Here is a 27271-nt window from a genome sequence, read left to right as displayed (position 1 = left end):
TCAACAACTCTATAGAGAATTCCACATTGTTATAATTTCTTTCCCCCTTTTCTGCTCTCTCTCTACATTTTCACCTATGTTCATCCATGGCTTCTTCTTTTTCTTTTTTTTTTCTGCAGGGGAGATTTCGATGTTGGTGAATGGACGGGTAAGAATTAAAAAGAACAATTCTTAAATTAATTAGCAATTAATTTACATATATACATGGTGTTGTAGAAAGCTTGGTGTGTGTGTGGCAAAGCCTGCAGCACCACAACAAGCACTGCAGTCAGCTCTGGACTATGGAGAAAGCTAGGTCCTCCCAGACCCGCCCAGGCCGCATAGGCCAATTTTTCGTAATGCAGAGTATGGATTTTTCGTAATCTAGAACCCTCTGCTTTTCATCTGCTACAAGTACATACACCTGCAATGAGAGAGAGAGAGTGAGAGAGAGAGAGAAAGAGAGAATTAATATAAGTTGACAGATTTTCTTCTCATTTCTTGCCGCCGCTTCTAACAACTTTAAACCCTTACTGCGCAGCAGCCTCCTCCGCCCACCCAAAACCCATCGCATCACCATCCCTCCTCCCCACCCTCTCACACTTTGCACAAAACTCCTCCCTCTCTCTCTCTCTCGTATGTGCAGCCATGTGTTTCCGTGTGTGTGGTGAGGGTGCAATTTTGTGATTTGCCCTATTCCTGGACTCATATGGCCTTTTATAATTTTCAAGGAAGAGTTCGACATTTCTTTAATAGCAAATAGTGTAGCCGCATGGCTATACTGTCCTCGAGCACTATTCTCTATCCTTTGTTTTTTTTGTCAAAAGTATAGCCGCACTATACTCGGTCTTTTTAAAATAAAAAGAGTATAGCCGCGCGGCTATACTTGTTTTCACTCCGGCGCTAGGCCGGTCCCTTTTACAAATCTATAAATAGTATAGCCGTTCGGCTATACGCGGGCGTTTTCTTTTTTTTTTATTTTAAAAAAAGGGTATAGCCGAGCGGCTTTACGCAAGTATTTTTATTTTATTTTTAAAATGATCTAAACTACTCGAATCAGTGCCTAAGCTCCCTACCATCAATTTCTCCATTGAAGTGTTCATGATCATGTGTTGCAGGTTTTGGTGATTGCATCTATGCTTGAGTCAGACCCAAAGGAAAATGGTATTTGAATTTACTCATGAATGGAGAATTCATGACCAAAGAAAGCTCAAGCCCAGACAAAGAAAAGTCTTACACTCTCTGAAATTTCTGTTTAACTTGAATTTTGAATTATATGATAGGGAAGACTGGAATTAATTGAACCTTGGTTGTAAGATATATCAAAATCATTTCAAATGCTTAATTAATGTGTTGGGTTTACAGGATACTTGGTCCGTGCCCAAGCCAGAACCCCAGACTCTGCATTACAGAATATCATAATGTGTTGGGTTTCCTGTAGAAGCCTCTGCTTTTCATCTACTATGAGTATATACACCTGCAATGAGAGAGAGAGAAAGAGAGAGAGAGAGAAAATTAATACATGTTGACAGAGTTTCTTCTCATTTCTTGCCGCCCCTTCTAACAAGTTTAAACCCTTACTGCACAGCCTCCTCCTCCGCCCACCCAAAACCCATCGCATCACCATCTCTCTCTCTCTCTCTCTCTCTCTCTCTCTCTCTCTCTCGTATGTGCAGCCATGTGTTTCCTACGTGTGTGTGGTGAGAGTGCAATTTTGTGATTTGCCATATTCGTGGACTCATATGGCCTTTTATAATTTTCAAGGAAGAGTTTGGCATTTCTTTAATAGCAAATCGGGCTATACTTGGGTTTTTTTGTTTTTAAAATTAGTATAGACGGACGGCTATACTTGTTTTCACGGGTAAACTGCCGAATTGCCCCCTAAACTTGTACATAACTATCAATTTACCCCATGACCTTTTTTTTAGCGAATTAAGGGCTCGAATTAAATTTTATTATCAATGTTCCCCCTGCCGTCTAAATCATCAACATTTCATCCAATTTGCCCTTGTTTTCACACGTGGGCGCTCAAGTGCACCCTAAACAAGTATAGCCGCGCGGCCATACTCTTTATAAATTAAAAAAGGTCCGCCAATCCCTAAACAAGCCGCGGCTATACTTGTTTCACACATAGCACTTACGCGCCAGGCGGGTCCCTTATTTAATTTATAAAGAGTATAGACGCGGGCATTTAAAAAAAAAAAAGTACAGCCGCGGCTATACTTGTCTTCACACGTGGCCGTTCAGGAGCTCGGTGGGTACCTTTTTTAATTTATAAATAGTATAGCCGCGCGGCTATACTTGGTTTTTTTTTTCCAAAATAGTATAGCCGGTCGGCTGTACGCAAGTTTTTTTTTAATATTTTATATTTTAATGATCTAAACTACTCTTATCAGTGCCTAAGCTCCCTACCATCAATTTCTCCATTGAAGTGTTCATGACATGTTTGGTGATTGCATCTATGCCTGAGTCTGACCAAAAGGAAAATGGTATTTGAATTTACTCATGAATGGGATGGACCCATTATGGGGATTGTAGTCTAGAATTACTATGATAAAAACCAACTTGATCGTTCTGTAAGAATACAAATCTAATTCTAATGCAAGAAACCTCAACTGGCACAACAGAAAAAGGGAAAAGTTAGATGTCTTTTAAAAGGAAGAAAGTTTGGATGTCTTCACATCTCTTTCCACCAACTCTCCAACTTTTCTCAGGATCCAAGGTTGACAGTTATAACCTTCCAAGAAAATTTAATGAAGAATTCTGACCAAAGAAATCTCAAGCCCAGACAAAGAAAAGTCTTACACTCTGAAATTTTTGTTTAAATTGAATTTGGAATTATATGACAGGGAAGACTGAAATTAATTGATAACAAGTTGTAAGTTATAACCAAACGAAAGAAGCTGAGGCAAGCAATTTATTGTGTGTAACAGGTGGCCCAAAAGTACAAATGCCAGCCTATATGCAATATCTGACTGTAATGGAGCATATCAGATTGTTACTCAGTTGTTCTTGCATGATCATTATGTGGCCTCCTCTGCAGCACTGCTACAAATATCGCATCTTCCTCTTCATGAATTAGTCAACCATAGAAATTAGACTACTTTGTATAACATATCATCAATGGCTAAGCTAGCTCTGCCAGGTCCTGTTATTTCTCTCCTGCTTCTGTTCTTCTTCTCGGGTACGGTAGAGATTTGTAGACCCTTAAGCTGCAAAGTTGATGTTTTTATTTTCAACAACTCCATAGAGCATTCCACATTGTTGTAATTTCTTTCGCCCTTTTCTGCTCTCTCTCTACATTTTCACCTATGTTCATCCATGGCTTTTTCTTTTCTTTTTTTTCAGGGGAGATTTCGATGTTGGTGAATGGACAGGTAAGAATTAAAAAGAACAATTCTTAAATTAATTAGCAATTAATTTACATATATACATGGTGTTGTAGAAAGCTTGGTGTGTGGCAAAGCCTGCAGCACCACAACAAGCACTGCAGTCAGCTCTGGACTATGCCTGTAACTATGCAGATTGCAGCCCTACAAAGAAAGGAGGTTCTTGCTATGACCCGGATAGGCCAGCGCACCATGCCTCATTTGCCATGAATGCTTACTACCAGAAGATGGGAAGAAACCAATGGAACTGTCATTTTAACAATACCAGTCTCATTTCCTTGGCAGATCCAAGTAGGCCTTCAATTTCAGAATAATAATTTGTTTCAAAAGTTCAGACTTTCTTTTTCAGCAAATTAAACATTTTGGTTCTATACCATTTTTGCAGGTTACAATCCCTGCTGCCAATTTGTGAGTGGTATGTGTCTATAACTATAATGAGTTTTGCACATTTTCATATGCAAAAATAATTGTATAACTTTACTTTCACTTTCCCTTTTGAAATTTGTAGGAGGATCAGGACCTCCACTGCCACAAGAAAAGGAGGTAACTCAAGTCCAAACAGTATAATTTAAACCAAGATATCAAATCATCTTAATTATATCAAAATCATTTCAAATGCTTAATTAAACTTAATTAATTACTATTATGCTGTGTTGGGTTTGCAGGATACTTGGTGTGTGCCTAAGCCAGGAACCCCAGACTCTGCATTACAGAACATCATAAACTTCACTTGTGGAATATTAAAAGAATGCAGTGAAATACAAGAACATGGTTCATGCTACTTTCCAAATTCCCTCATAAACCATGCCTCATTTGCCCTGAATCTTTACTATAAGACTGATGGACGCTACAATTGTGATTTCAATGGCGTTGGCCTTATCGTCGTCACTAATCCAAGTAAGCCAATTTGTTTGATATAATGCACTACAAAATCTTATGTTTTCTTAACATGAATTTAGCAAACAAAGTGTGCTTATTCTTGTATATGTTGCAGGTTTTGGTGATTGTATCTATGTCTGAGTATGCCCAATGGGAAAATGGAAACTGTAATTTGATGATGTTCAGAATAATAAGTTTATTGTAATATAATTTCCATCCGATGGATGATGAAGAAGGTCCATTTTCTTGTGTTATATAATCTAATAAATTTACCCCATTGAGACTGTGGACGGTAGCTTGCCTTTGTGTCGAGTTGGCTTTGTATGAGACAAGCTTATGTAAGATTGGGTTTGACTTGACCTAATAATGAGTATTCAAAACAAGATATAAATATAAAAACAAAATTTAAAGGTAAACAACTAACAAAGAATCTAAGTGCATAAACAAATGGAAGCATCATATATACTCATACGTGGATTCCAAAACAAATTAAATATTTATGCTCTGAATGGGATATTAAAAAGGCTAACAAGTCAAGCTTAGCAAATGAATTGGTTATATATTACTATGAAATTTGTGATCACACTTATGACAAGTTTGCCACAATTTTAAGAGAGTTCGACAATGTGGTGCATCGATCAATTCAACATTGGCGGACCTACTCAAGGCCAATTATGGACATCTGCCCACATTTCATTGAATTTGTTAAGCTTTGTATGCTAAATTTACACATCAAACTAGGTTCAGAGTACTACTTATTAATTACTTCAGCCCTTACAGAGTTCCACTTAACCCACTAAACTACAATAATTAGTTTATGCAATTAAATCACAACCACGCTTCTACTAACCAAAATATTAAGTACGTGACGGTCGATTAACTCGTTTTATTCTCTACATGAGAGAAGATATATATTTTTTTTAAAGTTTAATATGTTGGTAATTTCTCTTGAGTTGTATCAAGTCCACTTGAATTTATGTTCTGGTAATATACAACTCATCCGACCATTGTTTCTGTGTGGGTAAAGTGCGATACAAAGTATATATTATATATAGGCCTTGCAACTTTTGTCAATTCATGAAAGGAGTGGGTATGTGGTTAGAATTTCTTGGCACTTGGCAGCCAATAATCTTTTGCCACCAATTCACAATTTGACACATCCATCACCATCTTCTTTATCTCGTTTGTCATGCACCTTTGGGGGGTGTCGTATTTTACATATTAAAAATTCATATAAATAACCATCTGTAAAAAACAAAAAGAAAAAAGGGAGATCGATGGTGAAGTAGGTGGGTGCGGTTGCAGAGGATAAAAGCTCAGTAAAAGCAAAATTATGGAAAGCATAATTGAACGGAAGGAGATTAGAAGGGTAATAAATAAAGGTGAGTGTGAATGGCGAGGCTTTCACACGAGGAGTATGAGGAGAGGAGGAGTCATTTCCACGATACGCATTCGTCAAACCCCGTGAAAGGGCCCCACAATGTCCCCCTTGCACGCGTGCTCCATCCGACGGTCATCATTGCATCCGCAATAGACGGAAAGCATTTCCAAGGCCCCCAATCCGACGGCTCCCACGCTCCGTGTTTGACTCCTCTATGTCTAAGTCCCTGCACGCATCCCAACGAAACTCCAAAATTAAATACCACCACTCCCAAACACGCCCTCCCCATCTCTGTCTCTCTCATCTCTCTCTCTCACTAGAAGCAAGCAGTAGTGGTAGATCTTGTTTAGCAGCGCAAATCTAGGGAATTTTTATCTCAGAAAAACGTACTGAAATACGAAATCTGAAATCTGATCCTCTGTAATCGTTAACCTGGATTTGTTCTGCCATCTTCTCCTTCAACCTAGGTTTTACTCTGAAATTTGTCATCTTTTCGTTTTGGGTTTTTTTGGTGGGTCTAGGTCAGGGGGGCTTGAAGTTTGTTTGTTGTTCTGAGGTGTTTTTTTGTTGCTTTCTTGGATGCTTATATATAAAATGAAAGATTTTGTTTGGTTTGGTCACATGAATTAGGGTTTTGAATTGGAACTACTGTTGTGGTCATTATTAATTTTGTTGATTCGGGGTTTTCTGAGTTGTGAGCTATGGGATAATTTTAATTTTGATTTAATCAGGCTCAGTTTAGTGATGAGCTTTGCTTTGCTAGACCCACAAAATGAAATAATGTTAATTGTTAATTTTGATTTGTTTTCTTCGTACTTTCCTCATTAGCCAAACTGGGTTTCTTTGTGTGAGTGCTTATTCTGCTAAAAGTGACTTCTTTCAAAGACATCAATGTTGGATAAGATTGATTCGACTAACTTTGGAAATTTTTTCCTTTTTTCTTTGCAGTGGAATTTTGTGACTATTTACTATTGACTTGGTATTGAAGAAGTAAAATCAAGATGCCGTGGACGTCTTCTTTTGTGAATTACAGCAGGAACTGTGTTCGATTGGTGGTGTTCTTCCGCGTCATACTGTAGTTTCATTCATTTTGGTGAGATTATACTCTCCCTATATTGCTGTTTTTTGTTCTTCATTTGCTTCACTCAAGTTAGCTTTGCCTAAGTTTAAGAAATTGGTGTAAAAATTGAAACTTGATGGCCCAATTAACACCAGCATTTCCTTTTCCCTCTATGTGCTTGCTGCCAAGACTTTTAAAGGAAAAATATAACTGCTCGGTTTTTTTTAGGTGTTTCTTTTAATTTTTTGGTTATCGTAGAACAAAAACAGATGAACTGAAGTAATTTCCTTTAGACAAATAATGTTTAAATTTTTGGGACAAAATGACGTTTCAGTGCTTAATTATCAATGTAGCATTTGTTATATAGTTCTGTTTCTCGTTGCTGTTTTAGTCTCCATTCTAACAATTTTGTTTTGAGGGTTTACTGCTGCAGGTGAAACTCGTTGCTTTTTGAAGAAGTTCTTTTATTTGGGGATTTTAAAAGGTGGTTGCAGGAGTGAGAATGAACATTGGGGTAACCTTTAAGAGATATCGAGCTATTAAGGAAGTTGGGAAGATTATAATGAGTGTTGGGGTCATTGCCTACTACCAACTGATGCAAGTTTGTCAGGTACATCTGATCTTCTTGTTTCCATTCAGCCATGCTATGATATTAACATCTTCTTTCAGCTTCAGTTGATTTCAATAAAATGTGCTTTAGCATGCTTGATTGTACCACTTTGAAGATATTAAAAACTAATTTGTTGATATTCTTCTATTTGCTCTTACAGGCTGAATACTTCCGTCAGTTGCTTAAACCTGTTACGTAGTATAGTTTTACATACCCTCTGAAATCTGGGATTTGGGATAAACTGGACTTCCGGCTGTATTCATACATAAGAAGGCAGTTGTATTGATTCTGGTTGCTTTTGATTGAGAATAGGCAGCTCTCCTGTACCAGAATGGCGATAACTTGATTTTCATTACAGTCCTTGTAGTATTTTGCAAACGTTCATCCAGTCAAAAGTCAAAGAATCTTAGACTTTAGGTGAAACTCCATCTATTCAGCTTTAACTACTTAGGATTTCTGATGCAGAGTGACCAACAGTTTGACCCCAACAAGGCAGCTCCCCCCTTTGCAAATCAAGTGGGTAATAATTACATGCATATTCCAGTTGCATCTGCGCGTGGGGCAGTTTTACCTCGTGAGGCAAAGCACATCAAACCTTTCCATGGTGTTGAATTTCAAACCTCTGACATTTGCCCGAAGAATTTCATTATCTTCGACCAGACCGATCATCGAAGTCAGATAATGTTCAATCCTGCAATTGCCCACAAAATTACTGGTCCTGCCTTTAACATCTGTGCAGCTTACATCCAAGACAATCTGGGATTGAACGAGGGAAATAATGAGGATAGAGAAACATCCTCTTCTCTGAAGGAGGACTCAGATGATATTGATGCATTGTTGAGCTTGGAAGAGGAAGAGCTGGAAGAATATGATGAGGAAGAGGTCAGTACAGCACGAACTCATGGAAATTATGGGAGCACGTCCTCTGATTCTTGCTCCAATTATGGTTTGAAAACCAAGAAGAATAGGCAGTGCTCTTCACTTGGAAAATCTTCTGGCATTGGTAGCAGCAGCTGCAACGGTGAAAGGAAGCGACAGAAAATGAAGAAGATGGTGAGGGTGCTGAGAGGGATTGTACCCGGAGGGAATGAAATGAACACTGTCGATGTTCTAGATGAAGCTGTGCAATACTTGAAGTCTCTCAAGGTTGAGCTGCAGAACCTTGGAGTTGAGAATTTGAATGACTAAGCTTGATCTTGAGCTATGGTGCCAATAGTTATCCCTTGATATTTGGTACTCATATTGGACCACTAAATGTAATGGCAGTGGTGTCACTCTGAATCTGATTATGGAGCTTTCTGGTGTGGCTCCTTAAGTTGTATTCTAATCTCCTCTTTGATTTGTAGCATGACTACCCAGTTTCTTGTTTTCAGTTAATTTTGTATGGCAAGTTGCAGCTATCGACTGCTATACAACTATGCGCCTTTTTTCTCCAGCCTCGGGTTGGGTTAATAAATGAATTTCCTTATGTTAGCCATATTTGATGTTTCCGTTCTTGCTTATAATGTCACTGTTTCCTCCCCCCTTCCTTCCACATCTCACATTCATCTGTTTGAAATCCAGAGACATGAGCATGCATCATGGTGCATTATTGTATCTCCTCCCGTTTGAGCCAATAGGCTGTCATGTTTGTGGAACACTTGTATTTGGTGCTAGCTTCAGTTATATCTCTTTTCTTTAAAGGGTTAGATGGCCACTGCCTGCTTTTTGTGAGCATGACTTGCCCAAATCTGTGTCACTATCTTCGGCTATTTTAATGTAAAAATACCCTAATGTATGCTTTTCATTATCTTTTAGATGCTGGAATTGTAGGGACATGGATGGATGGCGCTATTGCGTCCTCCCCCCATTCGTATATTGAAAGCCCCAATAGCCTGTGGCTATAGTGGCGCACCATTGAAGACTTTTTTCCACTAAACTAAAACCCATTTTCTTGCTTGCTCATGTTTTGTGCCTTTTGGCCCCACTCTGAAATCAATTTGGTCAAGTTGGGGACGATGGCAGTGCTCATGTTTTCTGGTCATTTTTCGGTTTGCTTTTGCCCATCCATCTCTTTACTTTATCTCCTTTTGAAAATTTGAAATTTTTGAAAAGAACCCTTACCTAATTTTGAGTTCATGTTTCCTTGGACCTTACATTTGAATACAAGTGATTCTCAGTTTGAGTTGGATTTTGATGTGTTATAATCATGAGAACAAAAATGAGAAGAAAGAGTTCTTTATTATTAAATTGATCATTTGGGCCTACTGTATACAAATTGAGAATTGAAGAGAAAGATTAACAACAAATTAACTACCACTTCAGTTTACTTGGTCTCAAGGTTGATTTGAAGAGGGAATGAGAGCCCATGATCATCTCCAACCATGATGGTGTGCATGCCTGATGGTAAAAGCTTATAAGCAGTGAAATCAACAATCCCCAAGGCCTTGGGAACACTAAACACAAAATAAACCTCCTCGCTTTGTCCAGCTTTCACAAACACCCTCTCAAATCCAATCATCTGCTTACCATGTGTGCCTACAATACCATCTGGGGGCTTTGAGTAAACAATCACCACCTCACTCCCATCCCTTTTACCCACATTTTTCACTTCAACCTTAACTGAAAAATCATGTTCGTAATACAAGTCATCTACAAGGACTGCAGGGCAAGGTGGCTTGGATGCTTCATCCTCATACTTAATGTTACGGCAATGTTGCGTGTTATTTAACAAAATATCCATTGATCTATCTGCAGCTTTTAGAGTGTAGTTGAACTGTGTGTAGCTAAGGCCATAGCCAAATTGGTAGACTGTGGAGCCATTGAAGAATTTGTAGGTACGACCGGGATAGCCTAGACTATCTATCGGCCTCAATGGCATGGATGTCATGGGTAGCATGTCCACATAATTAGCTTCATACCATGTAAGAGGTAATCTTCCTCCTGTAAAATAGTAAAAGTATATGTAGGATGTTAGACCACATTAGCTGACCACGTGACGAAATTATCAAATATTTGTTAAGATATTAACAGTCATGTCATGTGGTCTAAATTTGTGTTTCTGTTACCATATTTCGTACTTACCAGGATTGTGATGTCCGAAAACAATATCTGCAATGGCGCGGCCACCTTCCTCTCCAGGGTACCCAGCCCACAAGATGGTTTTGATTTTATCATTTTGTTTGGCAAAACTGATATCGACACAACCGGCAGACATTACCACAAGGATGACTGGACCCTTTGAGACTTGAGCAACTTGGTTGACAAGTTGAGTTTGGTAACCAGGAAGAAGGAGGTCCACTCTGTCCAAGCCCTCTGCCTCAACTGATAAGTCCAATCCCACCACAAGTATCGTTGCATCAGCTTTCTTTGCGGCTCTCATGGCAGGGAATATCAAGCTCTCATTTTGACATGCAACATCACATCCCACTTCATACATCACTTCTCCGTAGGATTTGAAAGCATCAATAGGTGATGTGTATTGGCAAGGAACACCTACAAATAAATTGGAAGTGTGTAATGTTTACTTAGTACACATTATTGTTCAAATGTAGTACGTACATAATGTAAAGAGTAATGCTACATGTAGCACAATTATATCGTCAATACCTGCATAATTTCCAATCATAACTTCGGTAGCATTGGCATGAGGCCCGACAACGGCTAGTGTTTTGATTTTATCCGAGTTCAAAGGCAAAGTTTCATTGACATTCTTCAATAAGACCAATCCTTCTCTAGCTGCTTCTGTTGCCAATTCAATATGTTCTTTGGTGCATACGTCCTTCTTGCCAAGAGATTTAAAAGTAGGGCTTCCATCAAAGTACCCTAACCTCATAAGCACAACATAAAGGTAGTTGAGTGCCCTATCTATGTCTCCCACATTCACCTTTCCTTGTTCCACGGCAGTTTGGGTGAAATTGGGGTAGTAGGCTCCACAGTCCAAATCCAATCCTGTATTAATTAACATGGAATTTAATTAATTGAGTTATATTTATAGCTAAAAACTCAAACAATTAAAGAATTTTAACTTGACAAGCCAGGGACTAGCCTGCTTTAAATGCTTGTGCAACAGCATCCTCTTTAGTGTCATCAAGAAATTTGTGGTCATCCACCATTACGTCGATAGAATCACAATCCGAGACTATATATCTGCAAGACATCAAAAACAAAAGGAACCAGTTAAATCCATGTACAGGAAGAGCAATCTAGCTAGGGTTAATTAATTAGGTTACCCATGAAGCCCCCAGTCTCCTCTAATGGTATCTCTCAAAAGCTTCGGATCAGCACAGGTGGGTATGCCATTGACTCTGTTATAAGAGCACATTACACTGCTAACATCACCCTCTTTAACACACATCTCAAAGGGTCTAAGGAAAGTTTCCACCATATCTTGCTCTGTCACCTTTTCGGCCGAAAAGAACAACAACAAAAAACCATTAAAGAAGCTTAAATCATCAAATTAGCTCTTGAAGAAACTAATCAAAACTCACCCTTGCGTCGAAATGGAGACGATCAACCCCAAGCCAGTTGTCAACATCATAGGCGGCATAATGCTTGCAGCATGAGGAAACTTTGAGAGGCCTAAGGTTTAAATCTGTGACGTTCTCTGTGCCCTCAACATCCTGCAAGCCTCTGACGTAATTAGTAGCATAAACGCCGACAACGTAAGGATCTTCCCCAGGTGTCTCTGTGATTCTTCCCCACCTCGGATCCCTCACTACATTAATGTTAGGACTCCAAAATGTTAACCCAGCTCTTCCTAAATTGTACATAGCTCTTGCTTCTGTTGAAACAACCTGAAATGGACAAACAACAATCGATGTGTGCGGTTTCTTTTTGTTTGCTTGTTAATTGTCCTAGCTTTGCTGATAATTAATGTTACCTTCTTCTCCATCTTAACCAATAATAAGACAAAAAACATTATCTTCTCCAACCAATTAAACATAGAAGAAAAAGGTAGGCAAATCCATTTTTTTTCTTCTTCAAAGATAACGCAGTTTGAGCATACACGCAGCTATACCTGGCCAATGGTTTTCCACAAGGACTGATTAAACGACGCAGCTGTAAGAATAACCGGAGGAAAGCTCGTTGCACCCGGAACGACGTCATCAAAATAAGCCCCCGGACCAACATTGGACACACCATGGAGTGCTTCAGACCACCACTCATACTTGGGCAATCCTAGCCTAGGCACCCCGAATGCACCATCACCAAGCTGCTTCACTTTCTCCATCAATGTCATCCGGTCCACCAAGTCCTTAGCTCTAACGTCATACGGCAATTTAGAGTCACAGAAGGCAAAGGATGACAAGTCCAGGCCAAGGCTAGAATACCATGAAGGATCACATACATAGGTGAAGTTGCTACCACCATCAATGGAGGAGGCTGCAATGTTTTTTGAGTCTAGAAGGACTCTTCTAGCAGGAGAAACAATGGCAAAGAAAGCAAGGTAGAAGAAGAAAACTAGAAAAGTAACAATATTGTTAGACATGGTTGCTCCAGTCCTCTAGCTAGGTGAAGTGAAGGTGATGATATATCACTGTGGGAATTACCAACCAACCTATATATATATTATCTACGTGGGTCCATAAATTTCTGACAATTTACTATCTACGTGGTCAATTCTGTTTTCCATGTCAACGCTAATCTCGTCCAGTATTTTAGTTGAACTATAACACAAACTCAACGGAGGGTGAGTAGTTGGTAAATTCCCTTGACTCCCTTGATTGAAGCATTGACTTCGTCCAGATTTTATCCGTACAATTTACAAACACATATGACATGATGGCCCATTAGAAGGTTCAACATGGGCTGATTCTAAAGCCCATAACGAAAAGCTCAAAAACGCACTGAAATTCAAGACACGACTCTCACTCTTCAACCTTCTGTTCTGTATATGCCTCTGTTCTCTCTCCCATGGCGTCCAGATACATAAGGGAGTTTTTGGCTTCGGAGGCATTTAAAAACGCAGGGAGAGAAGTAAGCGACGTCGTTCCACGACTGGTGAAGTTTCTCTGCTGCCTCCAAGTCACCAAGACTCACCTTTTCACCGTCACTCTGGTAAGTTCTAATCACTGAACCACTCTCATTCTCAGACAATTCTCTTGGTTTTTACTTTTTTACTTTTTTTTGGATTTGGATTTGAATTCAATGAGCTTAATGAGCAGAGAGAAATTAAATGGGTTGTGATTCCATGTATGCAGTCCTACGGTCCCAGCATGCTCCCGACCCTCGGCCTGGCCGGAAATTTGTGCTTGGCTGAACGCATCTCGCCCCGGTTCGACAAACTGGCTGTTGGGGACATTGTCCTCGTACAGTCCCCTGAGGTTCCTTGGAAGTTCATGACCAAGCGCTTGAAAGCCATGGAAGGCCAGTCTGTTACATATTTTGTCGACCCTAAAAACAGTGACAAGTCTGAGACTATTGTGGTATGTCAATGTTCCAATTCAAGCTTGTAATGTTGGTTTTGTTTGGGTTTTGGGTTTTTGGTTTTGAATGTTGGTGTTTTTGTATTTTGGGATTTTGGAGATTATATTGTTGTTGTTGTTGGTGGTGCTACTAGGTTCCTAAGGGGCATGTTTGGATAGAGGGAGACAACATCTATGAGTCAAATGATTCAAGAAAATTTGGGCCTGTTCCTTATGGGCTTCTTCAAGGCAGAGTCTTTTGGAGGGTGAGAATCTTTTCTTCTTGCAGCTCAATTTGAATTATTTGCGTTACATTGTTTTACATTGGTTTTAGATTGACTTGCTAAGCATAAAGGAACACATCTATGTTGGTTTCCAAGTGGAATTGTTAAAAGGATGCCTTTGAATTTATGAGTGGTATGATTTGGGAGAGAATGTATGATGTGTAGCTTCAATAAAAGTTCAAATAGTAATGAAGTTGTGGTAAAAATTTTGCAAGCATTGAGATACACATAAGTGATTGCTGTTATCTTTCTCCCAGGGAAAATTGAAAACATGTATTTTACTGGTAGAACTGAAGTCTGATGGATGTGAACAATGAACTGCGTTTTGGTATTTCTATTTTCTACTACTAGAAAGAATACTAAGATTTCTTATCTTTGATCATTTTTTGTCATTAGATATGGCCACCTAAAGATTTTGGATCCTTGGCGCAAAACAAAGGGAAGGATTCTGTCTCATGAAGTACACTTTTTGAGCTTGCGCACAGTTAGTGCCTCATATGTAATGTAATTACAGAATCTTGTTTTGAAGCTGCTGTTTATAGGGAATATAGAACCTTGTTTGTAGAATGATCTTTTTCTATCAAGAAAAGTGGTTTAATTGTGATAATTTCATGTGCATGGCTATTAAAAACCTGTGTTCCCCAAGTATGATAAATGGTTGAATAATGGACATCTTCTAATACCCTTGCTCTTTTTGTCAAGATGTTAGCTTGTTTCTTTTTCATGTTCATAGGGACACTTATTTCCTGTGTTATCAATGCAGTCAGTCAGTTTCTGCATAAATAGTTGATGTGAAGTTTTGCACGATAGTCTTAGCAAAGAGCAGAGAGAAAGAGAGACCTTTCCAGTCAAAGGCGTGACAATGTTGATAGTTTGCGGACATTTTGAACCACATTTGAGTTATTGCCATTGAATTTTTCTTTTCTGGAGAAAAATATATTGTGAGATTATACTGCCCAGAACTGCATTTAGATCATTGTCATAATACTCCCCAAAGAAACTTGTGAGATTATAGTCCCCAAAAATATCTTGTGAGTTATTGCCAAAAAGAGAGACCTTTTTGGATAAAGCATGGAAATCATTGTCATAATACTCCCCAAAGAAACTGGTGAGATTAATTATATTGCCCAGAACTGCATTTGACCTGAGCAGGGCTAAAATTCATTTTAAATCACCAACAACCCTTTCCTTTAGTTTTCTATTTAAAATACCCAATTTTTTCAAATAATACCCGATGACTAGGATCCAACTAAGCAAGTTACCTCATATAACTTAAAATCTGATTTATTGTATTTTTCGAAGTCCAAAACTACCCCTATTTATAAGTTAATGTGCTATGGGGGGTGTAACTAATGACACACATTGAATTTGGAAAGATCTCCAAATAGTTGTAATGGATGTAGGAATTAATTTAGAAACTTATTTGAATTAAATATTAAATTCCACATTAAAGTATTAGTAATCTATTTTACGACTAGTAATCTATTTTTGAATTAATGTTGTTTTCCTTTTATGAATTACGACTAGTAATATATTTAACATATTAGTAATTTAAATTCAATATTAAATTTAGGAATTAATGTTGTTTTCCTTTTATGAATTATACAACTAGCATTTTATTTTATTATAGTTTTATGAATAATAGTGTACATTCTAATTATGTTGAAAAATAATTTGATAATCTATTTATTGTTTGTTTTTTGAAAAACATTTTTTTTTAATGAACCAATTTTTTCTCTAAATAATGTACCCTTTTTTTTTTTCCTCTAAATAAAGCAACTATTACTTATTTTATGATAAATAATTTGATCATCTTTTATTGTTTGTTTTATGAAAACAATTTTTTTTTAATGAACCTATTTTTTCTCTCCAAATAATGTACCTTTTTTTTTTTTCTCTAATAATGTACCTAGTAAAAAAATTTACCTAATATAATGAACCTATTTTTTGGCTAAATTTTGTATCTATTTTTTTTCTCTAAATAATGTACCTATTTTTTTTTCTCTAATAATGTATACATAGTAAAACAATTTACCTAGAATAATGAACTTATTTTTTTCTTCTAAATAATGCACCTATTTTTAATTTATAAAAAATATGCATAAATTTCAATTATACAACGTACCTATTTTCTATAAATTATTGTGTACCTATTTTTAATTTATGAAAAAAGTATGGAAATTTCAATTACAAAGTAACTGACCTATTTTTGTTAATTTTTTTTGGTAAATAATATACCTATATTTTTATATGTATATATTTATATTTATATTTTTCATATGTACATTATTAGATATGTAATTTACATTTTTTTTTTGGTTTGCAATTTTAGGGGGCAATATGTTAGAGGGAATATTAACCAAAAGAAATGAGGTGATTGATATGCTATTAATAGGGAGTTTTAATTACAATTATGGCAGTTAATGAAATGCTTGGAATAAATTATAAAAAAAATATGAAGTTTGATGGCAAGGATGTAAAAACGTAGGAATACTATGACCTCTTATATCCTACTGGTCATTTAAGTTTGAAATTGGGTTTTACACATAGATTTATAGAATGATGGGCATATGTCTAGGAAATAGAAATTGTAGGGACCTATATTGGATAATCCCTAAAGAAAAAGAAAACAAAATGAAACAAATGACTAGTCTAGACAAAATATTAGACGCCCAACACGTCTGTTAAACATGCCACCAACATCTGTGTTGGCATACCAAACAAAACACCATCCTTCTGAAATTGTTCCAGACCAAGTTGTTCCATTAGAGCTTCCAATTGAGGACTCACATCACGGTCACGATTTTCTCTTCTCAGCTGCTCATATAGTTCATCAACTGGCTCCTTAAAATGTACCAGTCGTACAGTGTATTCTTTTCCTATCTTTAGGACAACATTACCCACATAATCTTCTGGAAATTTTTCTCTGAATTTTTCGTCCACATACACATTAAGTTCATGTGTATACTTGTAACTATCAATGTGAAAGAGAAAGAACAATGACTTGCGAAGATAACTAGCTAAGGCATTGTAATGCTCAAAAAGCGCTTTCAGAACAGATTGTCGATATGCCTCTATAACGCCTTCTTTTTTTACATTAAACACACGTAGATCTCCACCGCTCTTTCCATAAAAAAGGCTTGCATATAATAATGCCCTTATCACACTTTCTAACAATTCAGCTGAACTCTGGTTTTCTATATTGCAATCTCTGAAATATTCATAAACCCTTTCACGACCGCTTCCATTCACAAATCCATTGCAAACTTTGGATTTGGTTTTGTAATGCACTCCATCACGATTAATGTCATATATATAAGGAAGACCACTTGTTGCATCCCATCCAACCATAACAGTACACCCCTGAAATAAATATTGTGTACGCCACTGAAATAAATACGGTGTCGAGCATGTTTCCCACCAGCCAATATAATTACAAGCTATTTGTTGTGCACAATGGATGGCATTATTAACTACTTTCTCCCATGCACGTTCCATTACGCCATTCACAGTATTTAACATATTTTCACAATCCATGTAATTTCCCACCATAGTTGCAAATATATTGCAACTCCCCATATAGAAATAATTTGTTGCGTCGTCTTTTAATATAAATCCTTCCCTTTTAGGACATGTAGCCCTCGAACAGACACCAACATATATTGATTCCCAGCAGTCTTCCTTAGGAATTGCAACGATATGTGTTCCCTCTACCTGCATAAAAATTTGAAATTTACTGGGTAAAAAAGGATAAGAAAAAAAGAAGGAGAATATGCCTCAACCAAGTATATATACTATTTGCGGGTTTTTTTTGTTTGTCAATAACTGAAGCTAAGAAAGACAGCAAACTGATACATCAACTAGAACAATAACCAAAGGATAGTACAGATGAATATACCGATAGGTAGAAGAAACATAAAACATATGTATAAACCAAAGGAGAGTACAGATTTGGGTTTTTTTGTGTGTTCATAATATTTATTTGCTGAATTTAGATTGAATTCTCATGCTATTAATTAGGAGGGAAGGGATAGGAAACAGTATATTTTACTAAGTTGATGGCCTGGGAAGACGAAGGGATAGGAAGTAATATATTTGATTAATTTTCTTATATGAGTTAACAGAATTATTAGCTGGTTAACTAGATGGACAGATGACAAAAACAAAGGGAGGGGGACAGGAGGGCACACAGAATTTGGGTTCAAGAGATATATAGACGCGTAACTAGTACGTATAATAGATTTAACTCAAAAAAGTACGTATGATAGAAAAAAGAATAGTGGTAATGTGACAAACCTTCAACTGTTGGCTAGTTTTCTCCAAGTATACCTCAGCCATAATGCAAAAACAAACTCGGCTACAATCACCAATTTCTTCTTGAAAAATAAAAGCAAGTTGTTTTGAAAGTTTGAAAAAGTTCAACAGCGGCAGCCATGCTTTTATAAGAGTTGAGTTGTTCGTTTAGGAAGTAAAACAATCTTACTCTCTAAACTAGAACTTTCCATGCTTGAACCTCAAGAAATCAATAAACAACTTACCCTTTTGTTGGTAAAAAGGCTAGGCTCTAGTTCAGGAAACGAAATTCCCAAACGAAATCATGAGAAAATCAAAACTAGAAATAAATTCCCTGCTTATTCAAGACGTCACCGATGCCTGCATTGGGGGTCTATTAGTTTTTAATGATAATTTATTACTCAATCAAGAAAAAAATCTCCTGCAATATCTAATTCGACCACTTCTATGTGTGGCCCTAGATGGACTGCATACCAAAAAAAAAAAGAAAAAAAAAAGGAGTATATTTTCTGTCGTTTTTGGCATAAATGCCATCCCTTCATATTAAAGATGCGTGCATTGGGGTCTAGTAGTTTTTAATGATAATTGATTATTCAATCAAGGCTGAAATGGAGAAAAATAATATTTATTAATATACAATGGTTTGGATCTTTGAAAAAAAATTCGTATGGGACCCTAATGTGCAACAAGTTAAAAGGAGTTTCACGGATGATTCTGCTTGTAAAGCTTGACTTTGGACGTACGTGTCGAAGGTTTCATTGAGCTTGGATAATTTTTCTCATTTCTTTGCTTCTGAGTTTAAGCCTTGGTTTCTAAGTAATCTGTTTTCAAAAGCTAAAGGGCCTGCAGGTTTGGATTGGAATATTTTATTTGCCTTTACTTGCTGGTACATTTTGGAATTGGAGAAATAGGCAGATTTTTAGTGATGAGAAGGATTTGCCTTTCAATCCAAGAACAATAATTTTTTTTTTTTTCTGCTGCTTCTGATTGGATTAAGGCTAATAGTGATTCTGGTATGAAAGCTGAGTGCAGGCTTCTTTTGCTTGGGACCCTCCTGAACTGAGTAGGAATGAATTATGGATAATTTGGGTTATGATGTGATAGATTCATATTTTGCATCACGTTATCTTGTGATGATACTGTTAAAGACCATGGTCCTGATCCTGAACGAGAAGACCAGGAAGGAGGGACGGTTACTATCCCTTTCCTCTTCATGGAAATCCCACATTAACTTCCTTTATTGGGGACTCAAAATCACCAAAGAAAGAAAAACTGAAACGCTACTTGAGGAAACGAAATCCGAAAATCAAAACTAGAAAGAAATTAATGCCCTGCTTATTAAAGACGTCACCGATTAGTTTTTAATGATAATTTATTATTCAATCAAGGCTGAAATGGAGAAAAATAATATTGATTACTTTGGGCGGTTGATAAAGATTTGTGGTGCACGCCCGCGCCTATATAACAAGTAAGTATTCATCTCCCTTCTTTCATTCTCTCAAAATTGAATTTACCCTAAAGCCAAACAAAACCACCAAACCACCCGTCCTTTTTTTCTCTAACAAGTCACAAACGTATAGCCAAACCCCAAGCTCTGCACAACACAGCCAGCCATGGACCACGTCTCATCCTTGGAGTGCCTGAAATTGGATTCCCAGTCGGAGGTGCTTGATAAAGACGTCGGCGTAAAGGACCTTTTATCGCCAGATACAGTCCCCCTAAACTGCGATACGCCAGTAATCGGTATGCTTTTCCTTTTTCTTTTAATTCAAGGGTGACCAGTACTATCTGCAATATAATTATTTGGGCTTTGAATCTTATGCCCCAGCTTTTGTATGAAAAATTATATTTTTACAGTATGAAATTGGTTTTTGTTTTTCTGTTTTGTGAGGAAGATTATATGAAATTGGATTTGGCTTTGTGTGGTTCGGAGAAAACAAAGTGTTATTTTAATTTTTACTTCTCTAGGTGTAATTAGAGGATATATATTGTGCAAAAATTTTGAATCGGTTTTTGAAGATGATTTTTTCAAGCCAAGTTATTTTGGTGTGAGCATGATGGTTAGTCGATGTTTAATGTATAAAGTTATTTTTTAATTGGATCAGTGTCATCCTTCTACCTTCTTTGACATCATCACCCATTATATTCTTTTTTGTTTTCATATTTAACAATTCAATTGCATGCAAACAGATACCATGGCTGAAGAACGAAAGGTTGCAAAACAATGCTTTGAAGAACTTTCAACTTATTTTAAACTGCATTGGACCCCTCCTCCGAATCCTTTTTTTGGTATGCTTTTGTTTTTATTTTATTTATTTATTTATTTTATTTTATTGAATTCAAGAGATAGTCTAAACTGCAAGTTAGAGGTGAGTTTCTCACACACAGGCTCAAACCATTGACTATTGGTATGAACGTTAAGTCCTTTTTTCTCTGTACTAGATTTCGTTGGCCTATTGATTTTAGAGACAAAAAGGAAGAAAAAAAACATACTAGAGACCCTCCTCCCTCTTCCCTCCTAATCGTATTTTAGAGACAAAAAATAAAATAAATTTTTTGCAACTTCTCTATTTTATGACATAATTTGTTGTTATTCTATGTCATGTTGAAAATAGGATTTCTCTAGCCAAGTTATTTTGGTGTATGCATGATGCATATCCGATATTTAATGATATAGTTATTTGTTGATGGGATCATAGATGTCATTCCTTCTAACTTCTTTGACTCATCACCCCTTTTTTTTTTTTGGGTATTTAACAATGTAATTGCTGCAAACAGGTATCAAGGCTGATGCACCAAAGGATAAGAGTTCTATTGGTATGCTTTTGATTTTTTTATTTTTTTTTATAAATATAAGCGTTCGTCTAAACTGCAAGTAGATTTAGGTCTCTCAAACACTATCAAGTAGTCAGCAAGATAGGGTCCTTTTTCACTATGATAGACCTTGTTGTCTTAATGATTTTACTGACAAAAAGAAAAAAAAAAAAAATTAGACACCCTCCCTCCTCCCTGCTAATCCTATTGGTATGCTTTTGATTGTAGAGACAAAAAAGAAAAAAAAAATGCGTCTGCAGCTTATCTTCTCTATTTACATATATTTTATCTATGTATAGTTGTTGTTATTCTATGTCCTGTGCTCACAATACTTATTGCTTTTGTTGTATTTAACAATGGATCTACAAATTGCACACAGGTGAATGTTTGTATTGTTTAAAGGTGGGTGATCACATTTCAGACTCTTGCCCTTATAAATCTGATGTCCCAATGAACGCCATTGTTAGCAGTGCTTGTGTGATCTTTTGCAAGGTTTGCGGCTGCCGCTTTAGAGGCTCATGTTGTGCCAAATGTGGCCCAAGCCAAGGACGTGCAGAACTCAAGCGTTGTTCAATATGTCGGAAGGAAGGTGAACACATGACTTATGATTGCCCGAGCCGTGAGAAGAAATATTATCCTTCCATTGTTTTTAATGGCGACCCTTATACCGGTGCTTTTTCTTTCGAGTATGCTCCATTGAAAGGGGTAGAGAATGGAGAGTTTTGAAAATACTTTTATAGGAAGAATATAATTTTTGGGAAGTAATTGAAGTTGGTCACATGCCCTTACCAAGTCATGAAATTAAGTTGTAACGGATTTTATTTGGATTGTTTGTAGACAGATCCAAATTCCAATGGTTAATTACTGCAAGTACTGTGTTGATTTTGTTTTTTTCATGTTTGGCAATGCGTATTTGAATGAGGATATATAGCATAGTAAACGTGCTTAATGGCCTTTATTTTTGTTTTTAGAGTTTGTGAGGAAAATTATTTGGAATTTTCTTGGACTTTATTGTGCATACAAGATATGGTCGTGATAGCCTAATTGGACTTTATTATGCTTTAATTAATTCTCCTTATTCTTAAGGTCTGTGTTGATGTATAGTGTATTGTATTTTTAAATTTAAAGAAATGGATGCCTTCATTTGTATCCCTGACCCTGAGGTCCACTAGATAAACATTGGTATCATAATACCATGTCCATGGGCTTCAAGGGGAGATTTGTGTGAAACAGCACTGCGGCTTTTCTTCTGTTTTGGTTGAAATCATTTGGCATAAACGTTTGTTTCTCTGTAGTTGGACCTCAATCTCTCCGGCCCGCCGTTTGGCTGCTGGGAAACTAAAGGAAAATTCAATCAAACAGTAAATTCATGGGAAGATTTTAAAATGAACTGACTATAATGTAAAATATCTGTCTTTTTTTCTTATTTAGTTGGACCATGAATTTCAGGACTCATTTATATATTTTTTACTTGTAGGTTCATTTGATTTAATTAAGCACTAACCCGGATTCAAACTTTCTCTGTGGTTAATAAAAGCTCATTCATTTTATCATTTAGAAAAAGCTGTATTTGCAATGGAGTGGAATCGGTAATTTTTCGACAAGTAGGCTAGCTAAATTTTTTAGCTAAAATAAAGTACACATTAAATCATATAAATCACGTTAATTCATAGCTATGACTAATATTCAGTAAGATTTAGTATAAAATAAATATATATTAAATGCAACAACAAAAAATTGATATGAACATGAACAAGAGACCAAGAAGCAGGGAAGGTTACTGAGAGAAGGCATGACGGTTAGGTTACTATCCTTTTCCTCTACATGGAAAAACCGCATTAACTTCCTTTATTTGGAACTCAAAATCTCCAAAGAAAAAAAAAACTGAAATGCTACTTGAGGAAACGAAATCCGAAAATCAAAACTAAAAAGAAATTAATGCCCTGCTTATTAAAGACGTCACCAATTAGTTTTTAATGATAATTTATTATTCAATCAAGGCTTAAATGGAGAACAATAATATTGATTAACAAGAAAGAATTCATCGCCCTTCTTTTATTCTCTCACAAATGAATTCACCCTAAAGCCAAACCAAACCACCCGTCATTTTTTCTCTCACAAGTCACAACCGTAAAGCCAAACCCCAAGCTCTACACAACACAGCCATGGACCACGACTCATCTTTGGAGTGCCTGAAATTGGATTCCCAGTCTGAGGTGTTCGATAAGGACGGCGGTGGAAAGGACCTTTTATCGCCAGATACGGTCCCCCTCAACTGCGATACACCAATACTTGGTATGCTTTTCTTTTTTCTTTTAATTCATGGGTGACCAAGACTATCTGCAATATAATTATTTGGGCTTTGAATTTTATGCCTCAGCTTTTGTGTATGAAAAATTATATTTTTACCTTATGTCCTAATGCTTTGTGAGGAAGATTATATGAATTTTGCTTGGGCTTTGTCTGGTTTGTAAAAAACAAAGTGTTGTTTTAATGTAATTAGAGGATATATATTGTGCAAACATTTTGAATCGGTTTTTGAAGATGATTTTTTCCAGCCAAGTTATTTTGATAGTCTATATTTATTTGATATAGTTATTTTTTTATGGGATCAATGTCATTCCTTCTAACTTCTTTGACATCATCACCCTTTCTTATCCTTTTTCTTTTCATATTTAACAATTTATTTGCATGCAAACAGATAGCAAGGCTGAAGAACGAAAGGCTGCAAAACAATGCCTCGAAACACCTTCGACTTATTTTAAACTGCACTGGACCCCTCCTCCAAATCCTATTTTTGGTATGCTTTTGTTCATTTTTATTTTTATTTTTATTGAATACAAGCAATAGTCTAAACTGCAAGTTAGAGGTGAGTTTCTCACATATATGTTCGAACCAGAGACTATTGGTCTAAAAGTTAAGCCCTTTTTCTCTATACTAGATCCCGTTGGCCTATTGATTTTAGAGACAAAAAGGGAAAAAAAAAAATACTAGAGAGCCTTCTCCCTCCTAATCGTATTGGTATGATTTTGATTTTAGAGACAAAAATAAAATATTTTTGCTACATCTCTATTTTATGACATAATATCTATGTATTTTTTGTTGTTTTATGTTATGTTGAAACTAGCTCGTATATGTTAAAAAGATGATTTCTCTAGCCAAGTTATTATGGTGTATGCATGATGCATAGCCGATATTTAATAATATATATAGTAATTTGTTAATGGGACTTCTTTAACTCATCATCTTTTTTATTTTTCTTATTTAACAATGTAATTGCTCCAAACAGGTAGGAAGGCTGATGAACCAAAGGATAAGAGTTCTATTGGTATATGTTTTTGAACATAAATTTTTTTATTTTTTAATACAAGTCATAGTCTAAACTTCAAGTAGATGTGGATTTCTCACACACAATATCAAGTAATCTGCAAGTCTAGGTCAATTTTTACTAGTCTAGACCTTGTTGTCTTAATATTTTACAGACCAAAAAAAAATTAGACACCTTCATTCATTCACTATATTTTTAAATAATAAATAATTATTTGTATTGCTTTTGTTGTATTTAATAATGGATCTACAAATTGCACACAGGTGAATGTTTGTATTGTTTAAAGGTGGGTGATCACATTTCACGCCTTTGCCCTTACAAATCCGATGTCCCAAAGAACGCCATTGTTGGCAGTGGTTGTGTGGTCAATTGCAAGGTTTGCGGTTGCCGCTTTAGAGGCTCATGTTGTGCCAATTGTGGCGGAAGCCAAGGACGTGCAATCCTCAAGAGTTGTTCAATATGTGAAAAGGAACGTGAACACATGAGTTTTGAGTGCCCAAGCCGCGAGAGGAAATATTATCCTTGTGTTGTTTTTAATTGCGACCCTTATACCGGTAGTTTTTCTTTCGAGTATGCTCCATTGAAAGAGTAGAGAATGGAGAGTTTTGAAAATATTTTTATAGGAAGAATATTATTTTTGGGAAGTAATTGAAGTTGGTCGCATGCCTTTGTTAATTCATGAAATTACTGCAAGTACTGTAGTGATTTTTTTTATTTTTGTAAAAAATTTTAAATGTTGGCAGCACGTGTTTGAATGAGGATATATATCATAGTAAAAGGCTTACTGGCCTTTATTTTTGTTTTTAGAGTTTGTGAGGGAGATTATTTGGAATTTGCTTGGGCTTTGTGTGGTTTGGAGAAAAAGAAAGTGTTGTTTTTGTTCTACTTTTGTTGGTGTAATTGAGGCCAGTTAAAGCAATAGAGAAATGAAAGAAAATCACCCAACCCAAATAGAAATGCTTACTCGTACTTGAGTTGAGATTAGATTTTTACACTAGCTAGGACTAGGAGCATGCATCTATGACTCATCATCATGATACTATCTAAAATGTGAATCGTGTATATTGAAGCAGACCTTGAGTTGAGACAACCAAGAAAAATCAATGAATGTTGAGTCATCCATATACAACTCGAACCCATGTTCCACCACTACATGACATTGTTAGTAAAGACAAAGACAAAATATAGACATCCCTAAATGGCTTGTCTACCACCTTGTTATTTTTCCTTGTTTTCATATTCCTTGTTTTAGGGATGGAAACTCTCCATGTTTCCCTTCATGTCTTGTGCATTGTTTGTAACTAATAATCACCTTGTATAATTGTATATCTAACACACTTCACCAAGTAAGAAATTTAATTGGCAGATTTGAATTCTCTGCAAAACCTATCTTGTTCTTCTTGTTATACATTCTCAACTTTCTCAATTACACTATATTTGGCATGGTATCAGAGCAATCGATTTTGGTTGCCTCTGCATAACCTTGTTCTTGCCTAAATCTCTACCTATCCTTGCCCATAATTTGCTGTTATATTATTCATACCTCATACTTTGCCTTGCCTCAAAATTGGTCTTGATCACAAGCCCTTTTTTGTGCTCTTGTTTGCTGAAGTTTTAAGCTATTTCTTCCTCTACATCCTTTTATATATTTACCTCATGGGTGACACCAACGACTCCATCAACGACTCCACGGGCGACTCCTTTAAAATCGACTCCACCAAGATCGACTCCACAACACCACCACCACCCCGGTCCTCTCATGACTACTCTCCAATTACTCCTGATAAGTTGGATGGGTCCAACTATCCTGCATGGTCTCGTAGTGTTCGCTTGGCCATCACTGCTCGTCGTATGGCTGGTTTCATTAATGGTAAAAAGATTGCCCCTGCCATTGATGATCCTAGCTATGAAGCTTGGGATGAAGACAAATGTTTGGTGCAGTCATGGCTCCTCAACTCCATGACCAAAAATGTACGTGCCTTATTTGATCACTGCTCAACGGCTTATGCGGTGTGGGACGCAGCTCGGAAGACATATACTGTCACACAGAATAGCTCCAAGTTGTACCAACTCCGTCGTCAGTCAGTCACCACCTCTCAAAGTGGTGAACCTGTGAATGTATTCTACGAAAAATTACACATAATATGGCAGGAAATTGACAGCCTCCGTCCCTGCAAACATACCAATCCCGATGATGTGGCTCTTCACCAACAAGCACTTGAGGTGGAACGTGTGTACGATTTTTTGGGAGGACTCGATCCCAACTTTGATTCCGTTCGTAGTCAGATTCTTGCCATGAATCCGCTTCCAGCAGTCATTGAAGCTTATGCACTAGTGGTAGAAGAAGATAATCGCCAATCTTCCATACTTGGCGGTGGGAGTGCAATGGCGGTCAAGCCATATCGGCCACCACACCGTACGTCCTCCGGACTTCCCCCCCGGGGTCCCAAAACTGACAATGCAAAGGGAACTGAGAAGTGCACTCATTGTGGTGGTGATCATCTTGTTGAGAAGTGCTTCAAGCTTCATGGTTATCCTGAGTGGTGGGATGCTTTCAAATCCCGCAACAAAACACCCAAGGCAGCATGTGTTATAACTACTGATGCCTCTCCATCTTCCACCCTACTCTCCGACTCCGAATCAGGTACACGACCCACTACATGGATAATTGACACAGGTGCCACTGATCATATGACTTTTGACTCTACTATGTTTTCCACAATATCTTCTAAGTCTCGTCATCCTTACATCACTAGTGCCAATGGAGTCCCCTCTAATGTTGCTGGTGAAGGAACTATATCACTTTCCCCTTCCTTATCTTTATCTCATACACTACTTGTTCCCTCCATCAATTGCAATTTGCTGTCT

The 27271-nt window shown here is 36.9% G+C and overlaps 6 protein-coding genes across 8 annotated transcripts; 5 read left to right on the top strand and 1 right to left on the bottom strand.

The window, feature by feature from the left end:
- Positions 1–3102: 3102 nt before the first annotated feature.
- LOC148295269 (PLASMODESMATA CALLOSE-BINDING PROTEIN 2-like) lies at positions 3103–4388 on the top strand. Its single transcript, XM_088251448.1, has 7 exons — positions 3103–3163; positions 3328–3356; positions 3425–3659; positions 3754–3783; positions 3877–3911; positions 4034–4265; positions 4363–4388. Exons 1-7 carry the CDS (start codon positions 3103–3105, stop codon positions 4386–4388), a joined length of 648 nt encoding a protein of 215 aa, XP_088107574.1.
- A 1487-nt stretch (positions 4389–5875) lies between these two features.
- On the top strand, positions 5876–8775 carry LOC110774015 (basic helix-loop-helix (bHLH) DNA-binding superfamily protein). 2 transcript variants are annotated; one of them, XM_088252235.1, is made up of 4 exons: positions 5876–6095; positions 6577–6721; positions 7122–7298; positions 7764–8775. In XM_088252235.1, the coding sequence occupies exons 3-4, from the start codon at positions 7191–7193 to the stop codon at positions 8484–8486; spliced, it is 831 nt and encodes a 276-aa protein (XP_088108361.1). In that variant the 5' UTR covers positions 5876–6095; positions 6577–6721; positions 7122–7190; the 3' UTR covers positions 8487–8775. The 2 variants fall into 2 exon arrangements, with proteins under 2 accessions (XP_088108361.1, XP_021834224.2); XM_021978532.2 differs by lacking the exons at positions 5876–6095; positions 6577–6721 and having other exon boundaries at positions 7137–7298; positions 7459–8775.
- Positions 8776–9547: 772 nt separating this feature from the next.
- Positions 9548–12768, bottom strand: LOC110774073 (putative beta-D-xylosidase 5). Its single transcript, XM_021978603.2, has 7 exons — positions 12298–12768; positions 11768–12073; positions 11510–11679; positions 11326–11426; positions 10887–11228; positions 10362–10772; positions 9548–10220 (listed from the first exon to the last, which is right to left on the bottom strand). The coding sequence occupies exons 1-7, from the start codon at positions 12766–12768 to the stop codon at positions 9604–9606; spliced, it is 2418 nt and encodes an 805-aa protein (XP_021834295.2). The 3' UTR covers positions 9548–9603.
- Positions 12769–13151: 383 nt separating this feature from the next.
- On the top strand, positions 13152–14575 carry LOC110773992 (mitochondrial ATP-independent inner membrane protease subunit 1a). Of its 2 annotated transcripts, none has more exons than XM_021978509.2 (4): positions 13152–13337; positions 13481–13705; positions 13840–13950; positions 14365–14575. In XM_021978509.2, the coding sequence occupies exons 1-4, from the start codon at positions 13194–13196 to the stop codon at positions 14425–14427; spliced, it is 543 nt and encodes a 180-aa protein (XP_021834201.2). In that variant the 5' UTR covers positions 13152–13193; the 3' UTR covers positions 14428–14575. The 2 variants fall into 2 exon arrangements, with proteins under 2 accessions (XP_021834201.2, XP_021834200.2); XM_021978508.2 differs by having other exon boundaries at positions 13176–13337; positions 13445–13705.
- Positions 14576–19775: 5200 nt separating this feature from the next.
- Positions 19776–22041, top strand: LOC110774078 (uncharacterized). Its single transcript, XM_021978607.2, has 4 exons — positions 19776–20004; positions 20452–20550; positions 21040–21078; positions 21455–22041. Exons 1-4 carry the CDS (start codon positions 19875–19877, stop codon positions 21799–21801), a joined length of 615 nt encoding a protein of 204 aa, XP_021834299.1. The 5' UTR covers positions 19776–19874; the 3' UTR covers positions 21802–22041.
- A 1199-nt stretch (positions 22042–23240) lies between these two features.
- Positions 23241–24995, top strand: LOC148295268 (uncharacterized). The gene is made up of 4 exons (XM_088252449.1): positions 23241–23370; positions 23777–23875; positions 24365–24403; positions 24667–24995. The coding sequence occupies exons 1-4, from the start codon at positions 23241–23243 to the stop codon at positions 24993–24995; spliced, it is 597 nt and encodes a 198-aa protein (XP_088108575.1).
- The last annotated feature ends 2276 nt before the right edge of the window (positions 24996–27271 follow it).

The sequence above is a fragment of the Prunus avium genome, chromosome 4 (genome assembly GCF_965620075.1).
Source record: "Prunus avium chromosome 4, drPruAviu1.hap1.1, whole genome shotgun sequence".
Lineage (NCBI taxonomy): Eukaryota > Viridiplantae > Streptophyta > Magnoliopsida > Rosales > Rosaceae > Prunus > Prunus avium.
The sequence above is the reverse complement of the archived record's forward strand: the minus strand, read 5'-3'. Positions and strand labels throughout refer to the sequence as shown.